Raw genomic sequence first — 24,417 nt, 5'->3', positions numbered from 1 at the left:
GCCTCTTCCCAAGACATCCACGGGCCCACCTATCTCAGACTCAGACCCCCATGCTGGTCAGGCTCTCAGATGTACACTCTCCTTAGTTTCATGCCACAGAGGCCAGACTCGACCCGCAGGTCTCAGAACTCTGGGGCTCTGATTCAGCCAAGATCCTTCCAGATCACCAAAGGACCAGAAATCAAGCCAGCTCAGCTCAGAGCCAGAGAGATGGATTTTTAAACTTAATAAAGATCAGGCTCTTAAGAACTAATACCCAAACCCTGGTTCTTTATGTCACAATCACCAAGAAAGGCAACAGGCTGCCTTCAGGTCTTCCCCATCTTTCTATGCCTTTTGTGCAGTGGTTGCAAGGGTTTTTCAATTGGTTTCCCTTCTTTTCCCTCTGCTGGAGGTGAAATCCAGAGCCTCCACATTCTAAGGAATCACTCTACCACTAAGCCACACCCCATCCCCTCACTATGAGGTCTAGACAGGGACTCTACCACTGAGTCCCCAAGTTCTCTCTTTTACTTTTAATGCAGGATATCATTTAATTGCCCAAGATGTCTCTGGCCTCTCTACCTCTGCCTCAGCCTTCCAGATAGCTAAAATAACAGCTGTACCAATGTGGGTGGTGACCGGCCTGTCTCCTCCTCGATGTAGGTAATTTTCAAGAGCTCAGGCCACAGGACGTGAGCTTCACCTTTTACTCCTGTAAATGCCATGGCATGCAGTTCCCTCAATGAGATCTGATCTTTAAGGCTGCCTTGTGGAGGTGTCTGTCCTTTACCCCAAGAGTTTGAATAACCCCACCCACAAGGAGACAGGAACTACAGACTCTGGAAGAATGGACACATGATAATTTGAGCAACAGTACTTTATCACAATGATCATTCTAGAAAGATGACTGTCATCCCAAGGGTTCCAGAACTGGTGTCCAGGTTCTGATGACTTAACAGGTGATGAGCTGTCACTGTGGCACTGCAGGAGAAATGAGAGGTGGGTGAGGAGGGGTGAGATAGGCTACACCATGTCTCTACCCAAAATCCCCCAGCAGAGGGAGCAAGAGAGTTCCCATCTAGGGATCAGCAAACACCAATGCAGTCATGGTCACCTCTCTCTCCCTCGCCAGCACTGCATGTAGCCCCAGCTAGCTTTGAACTCAAATATGTAGCTGAGGATGTCCTTGAACTCCCGATCCCCCTGTTCCCACCTCCTCAATGCTGGGATGACGGTCATCCATCGCTATAGCTGGTTGACAGTGTGCTGGGGATGGAGCCCAGGCTTTGTGCTAGATAAACTCTGTCCCCACAAGCCACCTCTCCAGACTCACAGAATGAGAAGGGGTCTCGTGGCATCCAGCGTTCCATGTAGTTGAGGCTGTTGATGCTTCCAACACCAAAAACTAGGGCTACGTTGGTTGTACTTTGCCATGCCTGACCTTTTGTTTTAAAATCTAATCAGTTATTTTATGTGTGTGTTTGCCTGCTTGTGTTTATGTGCACCATGTGCATGTGGCCATAAGGGGGCTTTGGAGCCCCTGGAACTGGTGCTACAGATGGTTGTGAGCCATCATGGAGTCCTGGGAACTGAACTCAGGACCTCTGGAAGAGCAGTCAGTGCTCTTAATCGCCAAGTCATCTCTCCAGCCCTTGTTTTTTCATTTTAGAATGTTCTGACAAGATCATACTATGTAACTCGGGCTGACTTAGCATTCACGCTGTAGCATAGGTTGGCTTCAAACTCATATCTCTTAGCTCATCTTGAGCATTCATAGGTACTGGAATGACAGATGTGCACCAACCCCAGACAGTTTAAAGTCATTTTAAATCCCAAATGGGGATGTTCTGAGAAACTACCAGGTATCAGAGGTAAGCAGGAATCTGCCATGGGGATACATCTGAGCTGACTTAGTCACCCATAAAGAAGACCACAGAATATATGGTGGATCAGCCTGAATCCAGAATGCAGCCAGTGGACCTGGCGGGGGCTCCCAGAACCCTCCCTGAGGGGCTGAAGTCCCTATCTGCTAAGCTGTCACAGGACAAGGGACATCAGCATCGTCAAGTGTCTCCCGATCAAGCAGGGGCATGCTAATGCATACTCTGGGAGAACTGATCTGCCTCCTTCAGCAATGTCTGTGGACTGAATCCAGCAAAGGAGACGAAGAGTTTTCTTGGAGGATGGTTCATCATGTGCCAGAGGCCAAGAGTGGGGATAAATGTGGGCACTGTGGTCGCACCAACAGCAAAGGATGCCAAGATGACAATGGGAGGCTGGAGTTAGAGACAGGGCTGAGACACAAGACAGTGAATTCCAGGCTGGAGAGACTGTGGTGATGGCAGGGGAGTCTGAGGAGTAGGAGAAAGTCATCTCAACTTTGATTCCAGGGACAAAGGACAGGAGGTGGCTTGGCAGTGGAGGGGTTGCAGGTGAGGCATGAGCTAGGACCTGTGCTCTCCAGCCTGGCAGAATTCTGCATGACCTTCTTGCCTGGGGCATCTGGGTAGGTTTGCCAGGGGTTAGGGTCAGTCAGCGTGGGACCATTCCCTCCTCACCTCGGACATCCAGTTTGCATTCAGCCAGGGCCTCCCCAAGTTCATTGAAGGCACGGCAGGAATAGGTCCCTGCATCGAAGGGTGAAGGTCGGCGAATGTTCAGGGTCAGGATGCCCTGGTAGTTGGTTATGAGGAATTTGGGATCTTCGTGGATCTCCATCTTGTTCTTCATCCACACCACCTTCGGCTAGGGAAAGAAACCAGAGAGGAAGTCGATTTAGAGAGAGGTCCTGGAGAGAAGCCATGCCACTCCCTGCCTGGGCACACAGGGGAGACAGGACTTCTTGTTCTCAGAATAAAGATTATGCAGCATGGACCCCAGTTGGCCACCATTACTCTCTCATCACCTCCCACCTTTCCTCGCCTATGCTCCAGGCACTGCTATTTCTGGGACACACCAGATGATGGGTCCTACCCAAGACCTGGGACAGTCTGTTCCCTCTTCCAGCCTGCAGTTCCTGCCTGCCCCATCCTTCCCTTGCCAGCTCTGTCCTGACCAGGACATCTCTCTCACTGTCTCAGACCTGCCTGTATATGTCTCTCTCATGCTTATCACCATTCACGGTTTTAGACCATCTGTGAGGCTTGAGAGCAATATCCTCCTTCCTCCAACACAAAGGAACTTCTCTGTCCCATTTGTGATGCACAAATGAAGTTCAGGAAAATATTTGTGGAATGAATCATGTGATTCATCAAATGAATGAGCTGAGAAAAAATGAATAGATTGTCATAGAGTTAAATGACATGGTGGATGGGTTTCTGAGTGAGTGAGTGAGTGAGTGGGTGAGTGAGTGTACCCAGGCCTGGTGGTGCACTAGATCCCAGCACGCAGGGAAGGAGGCAGAAGGATCTGAGTTCAAGGCCATCCTAGACTACAAGAACCTACATTCTTTAAAAAGAAAAAACAGATGGGGGCCTGGAGAAAATGACCCAGCAGTTAAAAGTGCTTGCTGCTTCCCAGAGGATGTGGGTTCAGTTCTCAGCACCCACGCGGGGGCAGCTCACAACTGCCTATAATTTAATCACCGGGGAATCCAATGCTCTCTTCTGGCCTTACTGGAGTACTGCACACACAAAGTTTACATAGAGACACAATTTTTTAGGATATTTTTAAAGAAACGAAAAATGGAATCCTGTCTGGGTAGCTCAGGAAAACCCCAGGGTATACAGGTATAGATGTGCCCCTCCCGCCCTCCGACATTTCTCAGGGAAGCACACTGTCTGCAAACTGGGCAGGAAAGATGAGCTTCATGGATGAGCTGTGCCTGGTCCTCATGAGGCAGGAAGTTCAGAACTTGGCCTCTGCCTGAGGTGAATGTAGGGAGGAACTGCTGGTGTGGTGGGTCTGGGGCCATGTGCTGCTGAGGACTTCTCCAGACCCCACCCTGGCACCTTAGGGTGGCCTCTGACCGCACAGTTGAGAGCTGCGGCATATCCTGCCACCACTACCCGGTCCATCAGGGGGGTCAGGAACTTAGGGGCTGTCCGGAAATCATGCTCTTTGTATTCCATGGGTTTTAAGGTGATTCCTAGAGAATGAGAGACACCCATTAGGTGAATCACACCCCAACACCAGCCAGGGGCCACAGCCAGGAGTTGCAGCTGACCCTGTACCTGTCTTGAGGATCCGAGCTGTGTTCTTGGAGACACCTGGCGAGTCACTGAGGCCACAGATGTTCTCGCTGAAGACACGGAAGTAGTACTCATTACCCACAATGAGGTCAGACACCGTACAGCTGGTGTGGCGATTGTGCTCGTAGACATTGAACCACTCCTGGAGCAGGGACAAGGAGGGGCCAGGGAAGGCAGGTGTGTGGAGGACATGGGTACAGACCCAGAGTCATCCAGGCTCCTAGCCTCAGTTCCCCAGCTGTGAAATAGAAAGCTCAGCTCTCTGCTCTGTCAAGGCCACCAGCAAGCAGTCCCCAGGCACCTAAGGCCTCTCTGTTCCCTCACCATGGTCTTTTTGTCAGCCTTCTGGACAAAGTAGCCTGTGATCTCACTGTTCCCGTCGTCCTTGGGCGGCTGCCACTCCACCAGTGCATTCGTGCCCCACACCTCCTTCACCATCACATTCTCTGCTGGCCCTGCCTTCTCTGGAAGGAGAGTTGGGGTTACACACCATCTGAGGGGCCTAATGCCTGGTTACCTTCTGAGGGGCCTAGTGCCTGGTTACCATCTGAGGGGCCTAGTGCCTGGTTACCATCTGAGGGGCCTAGTGCCTGGCTTTGCCCCTCCCTTCCTTTCCAGATTTGTTCTTTTTGACAGTAGCCCAGGATGATCTCAAACCCATTGTATATCCCAGGATTAAACTGATCTTCCTACTGCTACCCCCTGAGTGCTGAGAAAATAGGCATACACCATCACATTATTTATCAAATGCTGGGATGGACCCTAAGGTCCCATGTACGTTAGGCAAGCACAGGAACAACTGAGCCCCTTCCTCTGTCCCATCTTTCACCCTTCCCCTTTCAAACATCCCATCCCCCCGGGGGCTCCAGCCTCGCACCCACGACCCGGATACGGATGGTGGCAGTGTCCTTCATGTTCTCAATCTGCACACTCAGCTCATACTCTCCGGAGTCAGAGCGGGCCGCCTGGCGCACGAAGAACACTGTGTCGAAATCACTAGTCCGCACATTCACACGGGAGGTATCCAAGGGAGCCCCACCCTTGGTCCACACCACCTGAGGCCGGGGCTTGCCCTGGGGGAGGGAATAAAGGGTGAGTGGGCTCCAAAGGCCTAAGACCTACCTATATCACTACCCCTGGGCCTGACAACTTCCTGGACTTGTACTTGACCCTAGTGCAGGCCCTGATCCCCACCAAACTCTGGCCTTGGCTCTGTTTGACTCCAACTCTATCTCTGACCTCCACTTTGATCCCAGCCCTGACCCTGACCCCAGCCCTGACCCTGGCTCTGATCCTAACACAAACAGTGGTACTGGCCCTGAATCTGACCCTGTCCATGGTCCTGCCCCCAGCTTCAGCTCTGACCCTATCTGTAGCCCCAACTCCAGCCCCAAACTTGGCCTTGACCCTGGTCCCAGATCCAACCCTACCTTAACCCCCGCTGGGCCCCATTGATAACCCCAACTCCAGCCCAACACTAGTCCCAGCTCAAGTACCTGGAAGGGGATGACGAGGTTGAGGGCTTCCCCAACCTTTCGGATGTAAGTCTGACGCAGATGGCGGGGGAGGCGGATCTTGGGTTGCTCTGAGGGTGTGAACAGAGGGTGTTCATGTTGGGCTGGAAACCACTAGATGGAGATGACATCATCTGGGGGACCCTAATTGAAGGACACTGAGTAGAGCTTCAGGAGGGCTGAGTCAGGGACTGAGTGTCACTCACCAACAATCTCCCTGATAGTGACCGGCTGAAGGAGGGTGGCTGGTTCACTGCGCCCCGCAATGTTGACCCCAACAACCCGGAAGAGAATCCTGGCTCCAGTTGGGAGATCCTTGACAGTGAAGCCACACCGTTCCACTGGTTCCTTATTAGCTGAGACCCATTCCTCAGCTGGAGAAAGGAGTCACATGTTGACCTAGGCCTTCCTCAGGGCCTTTGTACTGCCCCTCTCCCCAGTAAATGGCCCCACCTCAGTGAGTGAACACCTGCATCAGTGGCAACAGCCAAGTCATGCATGCGTGAGGATGGCATGGAGGACCACCCCATCACATCAAAGGCAGCACGCCTGCCTCAACACTGCAACCCCCATTTCAAGGACAAGGAATCTAGGGGCCAAAGTAAGTCAAGCTATTTGAAGTCACACACCTCGGGCATAAAATGGTGCAAGAATGGCAGAGGTAGGAGGGTAGGATGTCAGCCAGCTGGGAAATGAAGAAAGGAATGCTGGGAAGAGATGGGGGCAAGAAGCAGCTAATGGGGGCAATATTATCTCTTCCCTATGTGGTCTGATGCGGTGGTCACAGTTCTAAGTCTTGAAAGGTGCTGAATCATAGAAGCCAAGACCGCACAGGCAGGGTGGACTGGGGTTAGAGCTGCTTGACTACAGGTAAGGCTGGACAGTCAGTGTGGTGGTCTGACTGCCGAATAATCATGGAAGACCCTCTGCAGCCAGGGCTGCGAACTCCCATGACAGGGTGTGTGTGTGTGTGTGTGCATGTGCACATGGGTATGCATATACATGGGGGTGCTAAGTGAATATTTGCAAGTGCATGGCTTTCAGCAGTATGTGTGTACTAATGTGAGTCCATGCCACTGTGCTTCATGAATATGTGTGAGTGTTGCACATGAATATGCAAATGTTTGAGTGGGATTAGGAGTGTGTTTGTGGGGGGTGCAGCAGAGGTGGAGATGAGGACAGTGGAGGTGACAGATGCTTGGAAACATTAAGAGGAAGGAAGGGAGGGAAGAAGAGAGGGAGAAGGAGGTAGAGGAAGATGTAAGAGGGCGGAACAGACATGAGCCATTTCTGCATAGAGATGGACAGAGGGAGGGAGGGCACACCAGCCTGAGGGATCCAGCCTACCCCAGGCACCATGCCAGCCCGTGCAACTCCCAAACCCACTCCCTGCCTCAAGGTAGGGCCAAGCTCCACTCACAGCCCTCCAGGCAGTACTCCACGAGGTAGCCGTCAATGCCGCCAGCGCCAATCCGATCTGGAGGCCGCCACTTGAGTGTAGTGGTGGTGTCCGTCACATCCTCCACTGTGAGGTGCTGTGGTGCACTCGTGGGGGCTGCAGGGATCCAAAGAGAGAAGGCCAGGAGCCAATGAAGGACCAGCGGTCGGAAAAGACAGGGGTCAGAGACGAGATGTGGTATCACAGTGGTGGGCCAAAGGTCAGCGAGCAAGAAAGGGCATGAAGGAGATTAAAATAGCAGCCAACACAAAAACAAAGCTATTGTGGTGGTGCACACCTTTACTACTAGAACTGGACAGGCAGAAGCAGGTGAACTCTGAGAGTTCAAAACAGCTTGGTCTACATATCCAGTTCAAGGCCAGCTAATACTATACAGAACCTGTTTCAAAAAGACAAAAAAAAAAAAAAAAAACCCCACAAAACAAAACAAAAATAAAACCAGTGCTGCAGAGCCCATGTCTAGAATCCCTCAGTGAGAGGCTGGAGTTTTATGCAAGGTTCTGGGTTCTATCTGCAGTAACACACACACACACACACACACACACACACACACACACACACACACACACACATGAGTTCCAAGCTCTGTGGGTCAAAGGCCAGGCATGACATTGGAGATGAATGTAGGGCAGAATGGGTGGAGAGAGCAGGTGGGGACGGAGCAACCATTATACCAATGGGCATGAAGGGCTTGGTGTTCATGCTGGGCTGTGAGACACCAATGGCGTTGACAGCAAAGACTCGCATCTCATAGAGGACACCCTCGATCATCTTTGTCGACTCGTAGGTTGTGTCAGTGAAGACCTCAAAGTTGAGCTTCATCCAGCGGTGGGAGCCTTTCTTCTTCCGCTCCATCAAGTACCCTGTGGTTCCCCAAGCAGAAGGGTTTTGGGGGTCAGGTCTAGAGTCACAGTTGAGAAGGATCACACAGGAAGGATCACATGACCCCCATCTGATTAACTCTCAGCATCTCAGAGCTATCTGGGGCCATCATACATGGCTTTGGGAATCGAGAAGCCAGGGGTCAAAAAAAAAAAAAAGAAGCCAGGGTTCACAAAAATCCCCAGGCTATGAGACCAAAGTGAGACTTGTCTCCAAGTCACTGGGGAAAGACGAATAGGATAAATAAGTGACAAGGAGACAGGCAATGGTGCCTCATGCCTTTACTCCCTGGTAGGATTAAACTCAGGAGGCAGGGTCAGGTGCAAGGGAACATGGAAGTCACAGGGTACATGGATGCTAACCAGTTACTGGCTGTCCTCCATCATACTTGGGTGGCTCCCAGACCAGAATGGCCCAGTCTTCTCCAACTGAGGTGACACGGACAGCCTCTGGAGGGTCAGGAACATCTAGGTGGGGGTGACGGACAATGAGAGTCAGAGGCAACCTTGGAGGCAGCAGTGAGTCACCTCACGAATCATCCCCTTGACCCCCTGCTTACCCACAACTCGCAGGAAAATGGAGGCCACGTCCTCGCCCACAGGATTAGTGACTTTGATGGTGTAACGGCCCTCATCTGACCGTTCCGCACTCTCGATCACAAAGCTGCTGCAGTCTGGCTTCTGCTCAATTCGTGTCCTGCCTTCTGAGACTGTGAACACCTGGACACAGCCACCCAGCAGCCAGGCTTGCATCACTTGCCCAGACCATGCCTGCCTCAATGCCTCGAAATCTTTCAGTGGCTTCTTTAAGGCCACATGCATGTGAGTTCTGGACTCACCGACTTTCCTCCTCCACACCCTTGTCCACCACACATCCACCTTCACTAGACTCATGTCTTGTTCCCAAGAGTCACAGTTTATCTGTGTACACACAGCCTGGCACACACTCCCCCACCCCCTCTCTAAGACGGGGTCTCTTGTAATCTAGACTACCATGGGACTTCTATGTTGCCAAAGTTGATCTGAACGCCTATTCCTTCTGTCCCCACCTCCCATGGCCAGATGGAAGTTATCACTTCTTCCAAGAAGCATATTGGACGCTCTTAGCTAAAAGAGACCTCACATTCCCACAGCTCCTGCTCTCTGTCACACACACACACACACACACACACACACACACATCTTGGTCCCAGCCATCTTGGGAAGCTACCGTGTAATCTTGTGTCACCTCCCCCAGAGGAAGAAGGCACAGAGCCAGGGCTTTATCTGATGAGGGTGACCCCTTTAGTGAGCTGAGGGGGAGTGGATAAACATGGAGCCATTGTCCATGTTCCAGAAGACCTCAGTGTTGCTACAGTTTGGATCAATGCTACCCAAAGACCTATGTCCTGAGGGCTTGTCCCAGTTCATCTCATTACTGGGATGATAGGACCTGAAGTTGGGTGGTGGTGACATGTGCCTTTAATCCCAGCACTCAGGAGGCAGAGGCTGGTGGATCTCTGTAAATTTGAGGCCTGCCTGGTCTATACAGTGAGTTCTAGAACTTCCAGGACTACACAGTAAAACCCTGTCTCAAGGAACAAACAGCAAAAAGTGATGGGGCCTAGCAAGAGAACATCTAGCCATTGATGGGGGTGCCATTGAAGAGGATATTGGAACCCCAGCCCCTTCCTCTCAGTGTGTCCCTGCCATTGTGAGTTAAGCATCTTGTTCCAGAATGTACTCCGTACCACATCGGCCACAGAGCCAAGCAAAGGACCACTGACCAGAGGCTGAAAACAAGAATAGCACTAGATAAATAGACAGATGGATAGATGGTAGCGATAGATAGATGATAGATAGATAGATAGATAGATAGATAGATAGATAGATAGATAGATAGATAGATGAGAGAGAGACAGAGAAACAGACAGAGACAGAGAGAATATCTTATCTAGCTCTGGTATTGGTTACATTAATTAAACACTGTCTAACATCAGAAGAGGTGAGTGAGCTGACTTTCATGTGTGCCAGAATAGACAGAGCCAAAGCAGTTTTTGATAAAGGAGTGAATAGACAAGTGGTAGATGGATGGATAGGTGGACTTTTTGGGGGGATGGAGGAGAGAGGGAGGGACGGAGGGACGGAGGGACGGGTGTGGAAGCATGGATTGATGAATGAATTGTGGATGAGATAGATGAGTGAATTGGTGGTAGATGGATGAGTGGATCGATTGCAGAAGAATGAGTAGATCATGGATGACGTGGGTTGGTGAACAGATCAATGGGTGAATAGGTAGTAGGTGGATGGGTTGGGTAAGGATAAATGGATTGTGGATAAATGGATGGGTGGTGGTAGCAGGAGGGATGGATGGGTATGTGAATAGATTGATGGGTGAATGGATGGGTAAATATGTGGATGAATGGGTGGATGAGTGGATGATGGGTCAGTGGGTGGGTGAGTGGGTTGATAGGTCAGTAAGTGGTGGATAGAAAGGTTACTGAAGAGATGGATGAACTGGCAGTCTTGACTAACTAGCTGCCTGATGAAAAGGCCAATGGATGGAGAAGACACTGTGTGTTGGGCCCATGTCTTGCATACCAGCACAACCTACAGTCTTCAGAACTATACCACACAGAAGGAAGACCTGTCCTCATTTCATATGAAACTGAAGTTCCGAGAAGGAAAGTCCCTTGCCTGAAACCCACTTAGCAGATCCAGAGGGAGAGGGACCAGGGGCAGAAACCCACCTCATCTCCCTTTAGCCAGGTAGCAGTGGGAGGTGGCTCCCCTGTGATGGCCACATCCAGTCGCAGCTTGTTTCCAGCCACCACGACAATTGAGTTATCTGAGGTCTTCCCTGAGCAATCCAGGTGGATCTTTGGGGGCTCTAGAGGCACAAAAGAAGCACTGGGGACCTGGCTTCCCAATTCCATCAGGGTCCCCAGAGAAGCAACATTCCACCATCAGAGCCCGGCCTCCTCCCTCAGACTTTAATTACACGGGGACCACCTGACCCTTACCTTGCTTAGGTACATACTCCACTTTGATTTCTGGAAGGACAAGATGGGAGGATTAGAGGAAAACTGTCAGGTCCCTGCCTCATCTTTCCGTCATAATCCAGAGGCAGAGAAACCTCTGGAAGCAAGCCTGAGTCTGGGGTCCTAGGGAAGGGAAAGATGCCCCAGGCATGCCTACTCCCCATGAATATGCATCAGCATATCCCATGCTCTGAACATCTCATCGGACTCTATCCATGGTCCCACAAACACTTGCTATGACCTCCATGGTAACACTAGGGATCTCAATTCAGCAGGGAGACATCCTGAGATCCTGAAGGTCTGGGAGGGTGGGTTCTCCATTCCTAGTAGAAAAAGAAAGCTGATTTTACCCAAAAAGTTGAGCTTGGCTGAGAGGGATAGGGCATAGCCATCAGGCACGAATGTGTAGTCTCCCTCATCCTCAGGGCGGACATCATCGATCACCAGCTTGTGGAATCTAGAGGAGGTAGGTGGAGTGGGGTCAGGCCAGATCACCCCATATGCTTCCATGAATGCCAACAAGAGAAGCATGTGGAGCCCAGAGAGTCACCTCATTCCTTAGGTACCATCTCCTTCCCCCCCCCTTTTTTTTAAATGTATTTATTTTATTTATATGAGTACACTGTCGTTAGCTATCTTCAGACACACCAGAAAAGGGTACTGGATCCCATTACAGATGGTTGTGAGCCACCATGTGGTTGCTGGGATTTGAACTCAGGACCTCTGGAAGAGCAGTCAGTGCTCTTAACCACTGAGCCATCTCTCCAGCCCCCTCCTCTTTTTCCCCGTAAGTGTATATGTATGCATGTTTGCCTTCATATCTGCATGTGCACAATGAGCCATTGTGTGTGCTGGAAATTGAATCAGGGTCCTCTGCAGGAGCAGCCAGTGCTCCTGAGCATCCTGACAGCTCTCCAGCCCTTCTCCATTTTGAGACAAGGCCTCTCAGTGGGACCTGGGTCTCATCAATTAAGCTAGGCTGTCTGTCCCGCAAACTCCAAGGATCCTCCTCTGTCTGCCTCCCCAGTGATGGGATTATGAGCACACACTACCACACCCAGTGTCCCATATGGGTGCAGGGAATTGAACTCAAGTTCTCATGTTTGCCACTGCTCTTATTTGAGGTTCTAAGATATTCTAGCCTGAGCTTGGGCCCCACTTCTTAGCTGTGTGGCTTTGGGCAAGCTACCAAACCTCTCTGTGCCTCAGTGTCTTCAACCATAAACAGAGGTGATGACACTCTCGCAGAGTTGTGAGACATCTGGGGGGGGGGGTGCTGGCACTCAGCAAGTTCCCCGTCAGCATCAAGACTGGTACTATCATCATCAATGCCACCAGCAGCTACAATTCCTCATGAAAACAAACAGCTCTCCTAAAAGAACCAGGGAGGGTGTGACACTGGATCACAGTCACAGCCACAGGTCTCAGACATTGAGCGGACCGGGAGGTATCTATCTCTGGTGCTCACACACTGCCTACTGAATTCTAACCTCTTGCTCTCCTGTGAGTCCCAAATTGATCCCAGTTGACCTCTCCCCACACCATGCCTTTGCAGCGAGATCTTGATGGATCAGCCAGCTCCCAACCGACCGGCATACTCAGATTAAAGCAAGGCTTCTTCTAAACTGGTGAGTCTATTCCACGGCCGTAGCTAACGGATACACGTGTCCCGCTCAGCCAACCAAGGACTCACACCCCGCCCTGCCTCTTCTGCCTGTGCCTCACCTGCCCACATGGGAGATGGTGATCCTCTTGCTGGGCCGCACCTCCACCCCGTTCTTGTACCACTTGCCCGTTACCTTCTCATCAGACACTTCACACTTGAACACGGCCTGTTCCGAGGCCTTCACCGTCAGGTCGGCGATGTCCTGCAGGACCTCCAGTTGCTTCTCTGGAGAAGGAGGAAGAAGGGTGAGAACCTGGCCACTCCAGGCAGGCACAAAGACTGAGCACCCACTGTGTGCTGAGTGCTGTTCTGGAGATGTAATGATGGGTAAGCTTCAGACCACCTACTGCGCGTGGAGGGCCACGCTCTAGTGGGAGACAGTGAACAAGGTCATTCCATGAATTAGGAGTGAGGTGGCCTGAGAAGGGCAAGGGAAATGCTACAGAGAATGCTGAAAGCCTCCCAGGAAGATGTATGCAAAGGCCCTGAGGCAGGCTGGGGTGTGCCCAGAGCCTCTGCCCAGAATCCCCCACTGCGAGGCCAGAGTAGTGGTAGAACTCTTGGCTAGCATGCCCTGATAAAATGCAATTTGTTTTCCTGTTATTTTACTTAAAAGTGTTAACTCACAGAACCCCTGGGTAGAGAGAGATGAATGTGTAACTATATCCCTACATGTATATATGCGTGTGAATGTATATACACACATATATGTATATATTCATGTCTGTCAACCCCCTACGTCCTTCCTTGCCTCTTTCTCTCCCCTGTACAATGGTGTCATCTGAGAAGTCACCTTGGCAGTCCACTCCCAGGAGTCAGCTCAGGGGCACTTTCCTTGTTTAATGGCCACATGTGGAAAAAACTTAGTCATTTGACTGAAATGACATGGGTTTTGCTTTGTTTTGTTTTTCTTTCTTTCTTTCTCTTTCTTTTCTTTTTTTTTCTTTTTTCTTTCTCTCTTTCTTTCTTTCTTTCTGAGTAATATAGACTCATAGGACATAAAGTCCTATGGAATCCACATCAACCAGAATACAGACCTCATTCAGTGCTGTATGTGGTGAGCTGGGGGAAGAAATGTCAATGCAGCGGGAAGGTCATGGTGCCTGCTGCACCAGTCTAAGCACAAGACGGAGAGTCTGGCCATGTAGGGGTAGAAGAGGACACACTCTGATCTGGAGCCTCAGGGCTTTCATCCAGCCCTCTGAGAGGAAGCCATACCTTCCACAATGAGTTCAGCCTCACACTGGCCACCATTGGTTATGACCTGATAGCGTCCCCCATCCTCCTGGGCCACATCAGAGTAGATGAGGATGTGCCGCTTCCCGTCCTTCTTGAAGCGGTAGCGTGCCTTGTAGGAATCCTCCCGCGTCATCTCCACGCCATCTTTCATCCTGGGTGGAGTGGTCAGCAGTCTCAAGGTGGAAATGTGGGTTGTGGGTAGAGCAGGGATGGGCAGGCATGCGGTTGGTTTAGATGGGGAATGAATGGGTGGAGGGGTAGGGAATGGGTGGGTGAATGGATGAATGAAGGGTGGCTGACAATGATGGGTTGGAAGATGATAGGTGAATGGCTGAATGAGTCAATGGAGGGGTTGGGTAGGGGGTAGATGGAGAGATGAATAGATGCAGATATGAACAGATAAATAGATTGATAATGGATGGATGGATGGATGAATGGATGGATGGATGGATGGATGGACAGATGGATGGAGAAAGGGAATAGAAGGATGGTGGATGGGTGGATGAATGATGGAAAGATGGACTGACAATGGTTGGGGGGAAGGATGAGAGGTGAATGGATTATAGAAGACATGGCTAATTCATGGATGGAGGGGTGTGGACAGAATGGCAGGTATATAATAGTAAGATGGATGCATACAAGCATGATAGGTGGGTGATGGATAGTGGATGGGTGATGGGTGGGTACACGATGGATGGATGAGAGGATGATGGACAGGTGGATAACACGCATAGATGGATACATCCAAGGGCAAATGAGTGGCTGATAGATAAGTTAACGTTCAATTCAATGGAAGGGATCAGGAAAAGATCCTGAGGAGAATGGGACAAACATGGGTCAGCTCTAGAATCGAGGTCAAGAATAAAGGGGGAGTTTTAAAGATTAACGGAGGTCTCAGGAGCCTCCTGAATGGGATCAGAGTCTCCCAGGGAGTTCTGGGTCCGTTAGAGACCAGGGCTGAGGTGAAGAACCTAAAGACACCTGTCTGTGCTCTGCTCAGAAACCGAAGCTCAACTCACCACATGACCTGTGCACCTCTTCAGATACCTCTCACCGACATTTCCACTGTCACCCACAAACACCTGCTGGTCCTCCAGTGGGGTGACAATCAGGACTGGAGGCTCTGTGTAGTGAGAGAGAGGGAGCCAGCAGTTTCAGGGCCCACTCAGTTCCCCCTCCCTCCCTCCCCCCTCCCTCCCTCCCTCCCTCCCTCCCTCCCTCTCTCTCTCTCCCTCCCCAGGTTCAGGCTGGAGCCAGCCCCACCTTTGACAAAGAGTTCAGTGAAGCACTTCTCGTCTTTGACTGCCACCTCATATGCAGCATCATCTGCCAGCGTGCACTTGTTGATCGTAAGAATTCGTTTCTTCCCCACATTCTCAAACACATACCTGGTGTGAGAGCAGCCATTGTAGAGGACACCACCAAAGGGAAAGGTTTGGAACCCACTCTTACTCCGGGCATTCACTCCAAATCGCCCTCTGTGCAGCAACTGCCCTGCACGTACTTGCTGCTTGGCTTGATCTCCTGGCCATTCTTGAACCACTTGAGAGGAAGGTCTGGGTCACTGATCTCCACCACCAACTTGATCTTGTTGCCCCTGTCTACTTGGTAGGCTGGGTCCAACTTCTTAGTGAAGGCTAGGGATGAAGAGAGGACCATAGGACATAGAACAGACCAAGGGGTGTGGATATGACCAGCATTGAGGACAGGAGACCAGGGGGCAGAGAGGAGAGTTCTTTGCCCTGATCATCTCTAGAGGAGTCAAGTCTTCCTTTCAGACCTTAGTCTTTCCAGGGTAAAGTCTGGAGTCTCCTGTGGGCTTAGAGACCCTTGAGAGTCAGGTCAACCACTTGCCAGGTGAGGGCCACCAGAAGCTGGGTCCGGGGTTCACACCCCCTATGTTGGAGGGCATACCTATCTCCCTAGAGTCAGTGCTGACCTGCACTCTTCTTGACCTCCACCTTGGCCTTCTTGAGCCGCTTCAGCATGCCACGAAGGTCAGTGATGCCATACTGGAAGGCAATCTTCTCATACTCGCTCTTCTTGGCCCCTTTCAGGAGCTCCCAAATCTCCGGGGGTATGCCCAGATCATCATCATCTTTCTTCTTCTTCTTTTCCTCCTCAACTACTTCCCTGAGGGATCAGGGACACCAATATGGAGGAGATCAGGATACTCCTCAACCCCCATGGTGCACTTTGTTATGTGACCATCCATTTACATGCTCTTTCATTTTCTACCCATCTCCCCAGACACTCGCCCATCCATCCATTCACCCATCCATCCATCCATCCACTCATCCACCTATCTATCAACCCATCCGCTCACCCACCCATCCAACCCTTATTTCTCTGCCCATCTACCCATCTATCCATCCATCCATTCATCCATCCATCCATTCATCCATCCATCCATCACTTATCCAGCAAATATTTATAATTCACCTTCCTTTCTAGGTTTTTCCACCCCACAGACCATTTCCAACATCCACATCAGAAACCATCTCTTCCCTGTTCTGAATATTGCTGTGCCTCCCCACTGCCTTCAGGGGAGCCCAGCTCCTCATTCTGGCAATCACCAACCTACCTACCTTTCCAGCACCACCACTCCAGCCATTCAAACCAGCTTCAAGACCCATCCTTAGCTTCCAGGCTTCTCTGCTCCCTAGGGCTCTTTGCTGCTTCCAGCCCCTTATGCCCTGCCTTTGTGACCCTTTCTATCCTGCAAACCCTAATGCCAGTGCTTTCTTCTGTGAAGTGTCTGTGGTCCTCCAAGGCCGCTTGACCTACCCTTCCCTGAGGTCTCAGATCCTTGCAGACACCTCCTCCAACCACGCCAAATTGCCCCATGTGTATCCCTGTCTTTGGACCTGTCTTGTCTTCCCAAGGCATTGAAGAAGTCAGGCCAGGATCAAGTGGGGCTTTCCTGTGCCTCTCAGCCCAGTGCCTTGTGGACAGAAGGACTCATGAGAGGTGCAGTGCACGAAGAAAGGGATGCATGCAGGGGTCTTCAAGAAGGAAGGAACACTCAGCGGTAGAGCGCTTACCTAGGGAAGTGCAAGGCCCTGGGTTCGGTCCCCAGCTCCAAAAAAAAAGAAAAAAAAAAAAAAAAAAAAAAAAGAAGGAAGGAACAGAGAGTAGGTGTGGGGTGAACTTAGAACATGAATATTGTATTGGTGTCAAGAGTAGAGGGTGAGAGGACAGATAAACAGATGGGCGGGTGGGTGGAGAATAGCAGGGTACACACATATGTAGCTAGGAGGGTTGAACAAGTATTGGGTCATGATGAATACAAGATGGCCAAGCCCATGGCCAGCTAAGAAGACCCGCAGAGGAACGAGTCGGTAAGCTGAGCTGTCAGTGGGATAAATGAAGCTATGAAGGGTGGACGCATGGCTGAGAACATGCTGGATGCCTGAGAGAGAGAAAGTGTTCCGAAGAACAACAATAAATTGTCACAATCTATCCATTCTGCTGTGTGTGCATGTGTGCACATGTGCATATGTGCATGTGAGTGTACACATGTGCGTCTCTGCGTGTAGCCAGAAGTTGGTATCAACTGTCTTTCCTCAAACTTCTCCACCTTATATTTAAATGTTTTAATGTTTGTATTGTATGTGCGCATGTGCATGAATGTCGTGTTTGCTCACATGTGCATGTACTTGTGTGTATGTGCATGTGCATGAATGCTGTTTGCTCACATGTGCATGTGCTTGTGTGTATGTGCATGTACATGAATGCTGTTTGCTCACATATGCATGTACTTGTGTGTATGTGCATGTGCATGAATGTTATGTTTGCTCACATACACATGTACTTGTGTGTGTGTGTGTGTGTGTTCATGTACACTCCCACACTATAGCATGAACGATTTTCAGAAGTTAGTCCTCTCCCCTGACATGTGGTTCTCAAGGATGGAGTGCAGGTCCTCAGGCATGACATGAGCCCTTACCCAGTGAGCCTTCTGATTTTCTTGGCCCACCTTATGTTTTTGAGTCATGATTGGTCTCACCGAACCTGCAGCTCACTGACTTACCTGAGCTGGTTGACCGGCAAACCCCAGGAATCTATCTCTCCCCACTGCGCTAGTGCTGCAGTTACAGAAGCACGATCTGTACCTGGCTGTGCACATGAGTGCTGGAGACTTGAACTCAGGTCTTCACACTTGCATAGCAAGCACTTTACTGATTGAGACGTCTTCACAGCCCCAATGCAATTATTACTATCACCATCATCATCATCATCATCATCATCATCATCATCATCATCATCACCACCACCACTATTATTTTACCTACACAATACCAACCTCACACTGCTAAGTTTAACAGAAAGCTCTAAGGGGTTGGCTCAAAGGATGAGGGTTCATGTCAGTGCGGGGTAAAGAAATGAAAGAAAAAGGCTGGCCGGCTGGGCTGTGTGGGAGCAGACGTCTGGGAAGGTTGTTGGGTGCTGTGGGGGAGAGGTGCAGGTACAGTTGAATAAACAGGCAGGGAGGTGGGTGGATATAAGGACAGTTAAGTACCTTGTTGGTGGAGGGAATGAGTGTGTGGAGGGGAGAGGGATTAACAAGTAGACATCCGGGGTTGGGATTTAGCTCAGTGGTAGAGCGCTTGCTTCAGCAAGCTTAAGGGACCTGGGTTCGCCCCTCGGCCCGAGAAAAAAGAAAAGAAAAAGAAAATCAAGGAGACACCCATGGCAGTTGGTGGATGGAACGCCAGAAGCTGGGGAGAAGAGTAGATCTGTGAGGCAGATGGATTTGAGGGCGACAGCGGAGTGGACGAATTGCTGGGTAGGAGCCAGTGGGGGGCCAGTGATGGTAAGTGTGGGTTGGAAGGAAGCATAGCTGGACCAGTAGGGGGCAGAAGCAGGGTAAGCCACAGCTGGTGGCCTCAAGGACTTGTTGGGCAGATGGCTGACAGGATGGTATTATGGACAGTGTGGATGGGCTGATGGGAAGGAATGAAGATAGAGACAAGATGGTACTGGAATAAACCGAAAACCTGGGGTGGAGACCGGAAGGATGGCTCAGTGAGCCAAGTGCTTGCTGCACAAGCATAAGGACCTAAGACTGTAAATGCCAGGTGTGGGCTGGGGAGAGGAAGGGGGAGGGGCTCTGTAGTGTGGGGGAGGGGCTCTACAGGATGGGGGTGGGGCTCTGCAGGATGGGGGTGGGGCTCTGTAGGTAAGCCCACACAGCTTTCCCAGAGAACACAGATTCAGTTCCCAGTACCCTCAAGCATGCAATTCACAACCACCTGTAGCTCCAGTTCTAAGGAATCCAACACCCTCTTCTGGTCTCCACGGGTATAGCACTCGTCTGCACAAATCCGCAGGCATAATAAAAATATGGGGGGGGGGGCGTGGAGAGAACTGGATGCCTGGACCTTGTTACTTGCTCTAGCCCAACCTATTGAATTCCAAGCTCAGTGAGAAATCCTATCTCAAAAAATAAAGGGCTGGAGAGATGGCTCAGTGGTTAAGAGCACTGACTGCTCTTCCAGAGGTCCTGAGTTCAAATCCCAGCAACCACATGGTGGCTCACAACCATCTGTAATGAGATCTGATGCCCTCTTCTGGTGTGTCTTAAGACAGCTACAGTGTATTCACTTACATAAAATAAATAAATCTTTAAAAATAAAATAGACGGCTAGGCATGGTGGTGCATGCCTTTAATCCCAGCACCTGAGTGTCCAAGGCAAGTAGACCTCTATGGATTTGAGACCAGACCAGTCTACATAGCGAGCCCCAGGCAAGGCCAGCCAAAGCGCGCACACACACAGTGGAGAGTGATAGAAAATACCAGAAATCAACCTCTGCCCCCTACACACACACTCATACACCACATACAGAAGAAAAGAAAAAGGAAGGAAGGAAGGAAAGGGAGGGAGAAAGGGAGGAAGAGAAAGGAAAGAAAGGAGGGAGAGAAGGTGGATAGAAAAGGAGAAAATTCAGGGAGGTTCATAAGGAGAAATGAAGTGTTGGCACTTTGGCTACTGTCTCTCTCCTGTGACCCCACCTGTCTCCTCTGGACCGACTCACCTCTTCTTCAGCAAGCCACTGAAATCCAGTTCACCTGCATCTTCTGACTTCCCGTCACCCCTGTAATCATGAAGAGGAGGTGGGAACCCACTAAGATCTATCCCAGGGTCCCCACTCCTTGTTTCCCATCTCCACTTCCCAAGAAAAATCTCCCTTGATCCTCAGTGACAGTGACACCTCTTCCCAGGACCCAGAGGCACTCACGAACGCTTGAAGCTCTCAAGGCTCTGGCCGGATGAGTCCTGACGGGGTGCTGGGGACAGATGATAGAGAAAGGTAAGGCAAAGGAGGACCAGGATGTCCTGTCAAGGCATTCACAACTCACAACCTCTTTGGGTACACTTTCCTCCATCTTTTGGGCCAGCACACCCTCTCTGCAGGCCTACACAGTGCGCTCTCTCTCTCTCTCTCTCTCTGTGTCTCTCTCTCTCTCTCTCTCTCTCAGGTGTGTGTGTGTGTGTGTGTATTCCTGGCTGTCCTGGAACATATACCTTTCTGCATCTCCCTCCTATCTTTTTTTTTTTCCCTTTTTTTCGAGCTGGGGACCTAACAGGGCCTATAGGCAAGCGCCTACCACTGAGCTAAACCCCAACCCCTTCCTATCTTTTTTTTTTTTATTATTTATTTATTTTATTTAAATACACTGTAGCTGTCTTCTGACACACCAGAAGAGGGGATCAGATTCCATTACAGATGGTTGTGAGCCACCATGTGGTTGCTGGGATTTGAACTCAGGACCTCTGGAAGAGCAGTCGGTGCTCTTAACCACTGAGCCATCCCTCCAGCCCCCTTCCTATCTTTTTTAATTTATTGTTTTTATTTATTTATTCTGAGGCAGGATTTCACTGTGTAACCCAGCCTCACTTGGGGCTGGCACCAACCATCCTTCCTCATCTTCAGTGCTGGGTGAAAAGTGTATAACGGGACAACTTCTCTTCTCTTTGGAGTGCCCCTCCGCTGGTCGGCGTGCCCACCCTCCAGTCAACAGATCTTGACCTCCAGGCCAGGGTGAGCTCATTCCTGCTGCCCCTGCTTTCAAGCCTCACACACTGTGAGCTGCAGAACCCCAGCGGCTCTGGATCCCTGCTTGCTCCTAAACCTACCTGGACTGTGCACCCCTTCTTGAACCCATACACCCAAATTCTATGAGGCAGGAGACCCTGTCCCAAGCCTTCAGCTCACAAACCTACACAAACCTGGAAACCTCGTAAGCTCTTGCATGGTATCCCAAATTGCTGAACACCTGTACCCGCTAAGTCTATACACCTCCTCCTACGCAGAGCCTGCGGACCTTGTCTCCCCCCTTTCCATTACTGGGTCTGGACCCTCTCCTACAAGAGACTATGACCACCCCATCTCCACACCTGCATCCACCCCAGCCAGAACCTTCCACCCAAGCCAGCGCCCCCCGGCCCCGCCTGCGCCCCCGCCTGCGCCCCGGCCAGCGCACCCTCCACATCCACGTTGAACGGGCAGCTGTCGCAGACATCCTTGGCTTTGACCTCTAGACGGTAATCCCCGCGGTCCCCTAGGACCACCTTCCCAATGTGGAGCTCCACGGTGTACACCTGGGGGCCAGGGTGGCGGGTGCTTGAGATTCACAGTCCCCAAGTTCCCGCCCCAGCCCCAGAGCACTGCGCGCCAGCCGGTCCTAGTTAGTCCACACTGTAGACCTCAGTCCACCCTCTAGGGGGTGCCAGAGCTCCACGAGCCCCGGCTCGGTAGCCAGCCCCGCCTCTGGTCCCGTAGGGGATCTCACATTGCTGGCTGAGTCATGGGATTCCTTGAAGGTGAACCGGGCTCCGCTCTTGCTACCCAGCTCCTGCCACTTCCCCTTGAACCACTTGATGCTGGGCTTGCCTGGGAGCTCCTTTCCGTTCACCTTGGCCAGAATCACTGCGTCCTTCCCTGGAGGAGAGAGGTAGTGAGGAACTAAGCTCTCCAGAGAGGACCCTGAGCTTAAGACCCAGCGCTCCTTTCTCAGACCCAGGAGTCCAGGCCTAGCTCCCCTCCCTCAGACCCAGGAGTCCTCCTTAGTGCTTCTCCTTCAGATCCAGGGGTCCAGACTGAACGCTACTCCCTCAGACTCCGTTTCTAGACCTAAGTGCTCACCAGTCTCCACTGACACAGAATCCGGCTTTTTCAGGAAGAGGCCTGTAGGCTCCTCCACAGTTGGGGATTGGTCTTCCGGTGGGGCCTCTGCTCAGGAGAAAGGGTTAGGGGGTCAGCAGTGACCTGGAGGGGTCAGTAAGAGTCCTTCTGCTCAGAAAGCAGAAATCACAGGGGTGACTTGGGTTTTAATCCAAAGGGAGCTTTGCTGGGCTCCCCCAGTCCCTAGGACCTCAGTCCCCCCATCTGCGGACCAGCAGGTTACAGTCAGGATGGTCTTGAATGGACTTTGGGGTGAAGGGCTTGTAAATATGGACACAGCCTTTGGGAACCGGGCAAGAATTGCTTGAGACATCACTCAGAGTGCGGTGCCAGCCTGGGAGGCTGGGAAGCCAGGAAGGTCTGTGGCTCGGACCCTGTGTGGGGACAGCTATAGGGAAGAGACAAGGAAAGTCTAGAACAGCATGGAGAAGGGCCAGGAGGAGACAGCTCACCTTTGGGGGGCTCTGCAGGAGGAGTCTGCTTTGCTGCGGGGGCTTCCTTCGGGGCATCCTTGCCTTTGGGAGCCTTTTTGGCCGCTGTAACATAGAAGTTGAGACTTCAGCATAAAATGGTTCTCTCCCCCAGAATCCAGTGGCCAGACCCAGACCTTCTTCCTCAGAACCAGAGGTCGAGGCCTCAGACCCTCCTCCCTCCGATGGAGGTAGTGTGGTGGGGTACAGCTCCCCCATCCTGGTATAAGTTGGTCCAACCCTGAGTATGGAGTCAGGTTCCCCTTCCCCTTGTAGCCTCACCCAGCCTCTGGCCACCAGCCTGACCTTTCAGGTTTGGGGTATAATTAGCCCTTCCCTTGGGCTGGAAACTGGACACTGGTGCTGACCACAGCAGTCTCTCATGTGGTGCGGGTCACTGACCCATGGGTCAGTCTGTGCAAGGGAGCTGGTCTCTACCTCAGCCAGGCTGGGCTGACCCCAGGGGACCAGCCACCTTGGGGTAGGTGACACCAGGGCTTGTGTGCAGTGCCCACTTTCACAAAAAGAGAAAGCCCCAACCAGCATATAGACTGTCCCTGCCCCCCAAGGAATATCCCTAACTGTGAATGTAGAGAGTGGGGGTGCTGGCACACGGCCAGTATTTGCCAAGCAGGTAGGAGGCTCTGGATTCTATTCCCAGCATAGCAGGAAAAAGAGGGCTCCACCCACGGAAGAGAGACACATCATTCCTTCACAGAAGCCCAACTCACACACAAAGGGGGTTCTCATATTTACACAGAAGAGTATCATCCCATGCGCATGGAGTCCTATTGTGTCCCTAGAAGCACCCCGTGATCCCCAATCTTCACTCAGTGAGGAGACTCAACTACCTAGAGGGTGCTCTCCCACCTGGAGAGGACCCTATCCCCAAACTGAGCCCCAGCCGTGCACAAACAAGATTCCATAAACCTCAAGAAAAGGAGACACCTGCCCACCCCACCACCCGGAAAAGTTCAATTGACAGGCGGTGGTGCGGCATCCCATTAATCCCAGCACATGGGAGGCAGAGACAGGTGGATCTCTTGTGAGTTTGATACCAACCTGGTCTACAAAGCTAGTTCTAGGACAGCCAGAGCCAGGGATACACAGAGAAACTGTGTCTTGAAAAACAAAAAAAAAAAAAAAAAAAAGGAGAAGGAGGAAGGGAAGGGGGAGGAGAAAGAGGAGGAGGAGGAAGAGGAGAAAGGAAGGAAGGAAGGAAGGAAGGAAGGAAGGAAGGAAGGAAGGAAGAAAAGGAGACCCTTAGAAGGGGTGGTAGCACATGCCCATCATCCAGTCTTGGTAGACTAAGGCAATAATATTAGGACTTCCTAGCCAACCTGGGCTCCAGAGTGAGTTTGGGGCCAGCCTGGGCTGCAGAGTTCGAGGGCAGCCTGGAGGACTTGGGAGCGGAGGATTGGGGGGTAGGGTGGACTGAGGGAGCACGGAGAGAAGGAAGGAGAGAAAAAAAGAAAAGAAAAGAAACCACCGAGGCCAATTTATAATTTCACAACTGAGATTTCTACTCAAGATGGGTCTCCCAGTCCCAGAAGAGGAAAGGGAACTCCTGGCCCTACACAGGCAGTAGACCTCATCGTCCTTCACTTGGAAGGAACGCATCTGTTCACACAGAAAGGGTCCCTCTTCCAAGCAGAGAAGGAACCCACACTCTACCTAGATGTAGGAACAGGCAAAGGACCCCCTCCTCCCATAGTAGAGACATCCCCTTGTCGGCACCCTACCTTCCACCCCACCCCCAACCCCCAAGCAGGTTTCGGGCCAGCCACCTGGTTTAGCCTCAGGCAT

The 24,417-nt window shown here is 51.4% G+C and overlaps 2 protein-coding genes across 9 annotated transcripts in view; one reads left to right on the top strand and one right to left on the bottom strand.

Annotated features, from left to right (window-relative positions):
- The window catches only part of Fam71e1 (family with sequence similarity 71 member E1), a 5,754-nt gene extending 4,300 nt beyond the window's left edge, over window positions 1-1,454 (top strand). For 5 of the 8 annotated variants that reach the window (XM_032893746.1, XM_032893750.1, XM_032893745.1 and 2 more), the window contains one exon: window positions 87-518. In XM_032893746.1, coding sequence (XP_032749637.1) covers window positions 87-398 — 312 coding nt within the window. In that variant the 3' untranslated portion in view covers window positions 399-518. The other 3 variants (XM_032893747.1, XM_032893752.1, XM_032893748.1) reach the window with 3 other exon arrangements.
- Mybpc2 (myosin binding protein C2) lies at window positions 842-24,417 on the bottom strand. Its single transcript, XM_032893744.1, is given in 29 exon segments — window positions 842-963; window positions 2,541-2,727; window positions 3,933-4,069; window positions 4,155-4,314; window positions 4,497-4,636; window positions 5,050-5,245; window positions 5,669-5,757; window positions 5,893-6,060; window positions 7,107-7,241; window positions 7,820-8,008; window positions 8,390-8,494; window positions 8,587-8,746; window positions 10,756-10,895; window positions 11,029-11,058; window positions 11,397-11,503; window positions 12,772-12,937; window positions 13,931-14,103; window positions 14,971-15,018; window positions 15,020-15,074; window positions 15,215-15,339; window positions 15,456-15,588; window positions 15,891-16,084; window positions 19,991-20,050; window positions 20,195-20,243; window positions 21,441-21,558; window positions 21,750-21,898; window positions 22,103-22,189; window positions 22,594-22,677; window positions 24,399-24,417. Coding segments are annotated over 29 exon segments (3,414 nt in total). The 3' UTR covers window positions 842-952.

Source organism: Rattus rattus, chromosome 2 (assembly GCF_011064425.1).
Source record: "Rattus rattus isolate New Zealand chromosome 2, Rrattus_CSIRO_v1, whole genome shotgun sequence".
Taxonomy (NCBI): Eukaryota; Metazoa; Chordata; class Mammalia; order Rodentia; family Muridae; genus Rattus; species Rattus rattus.
This window is presented reverse-complemented; position numbering and strand designations above follow the sequence as displayed.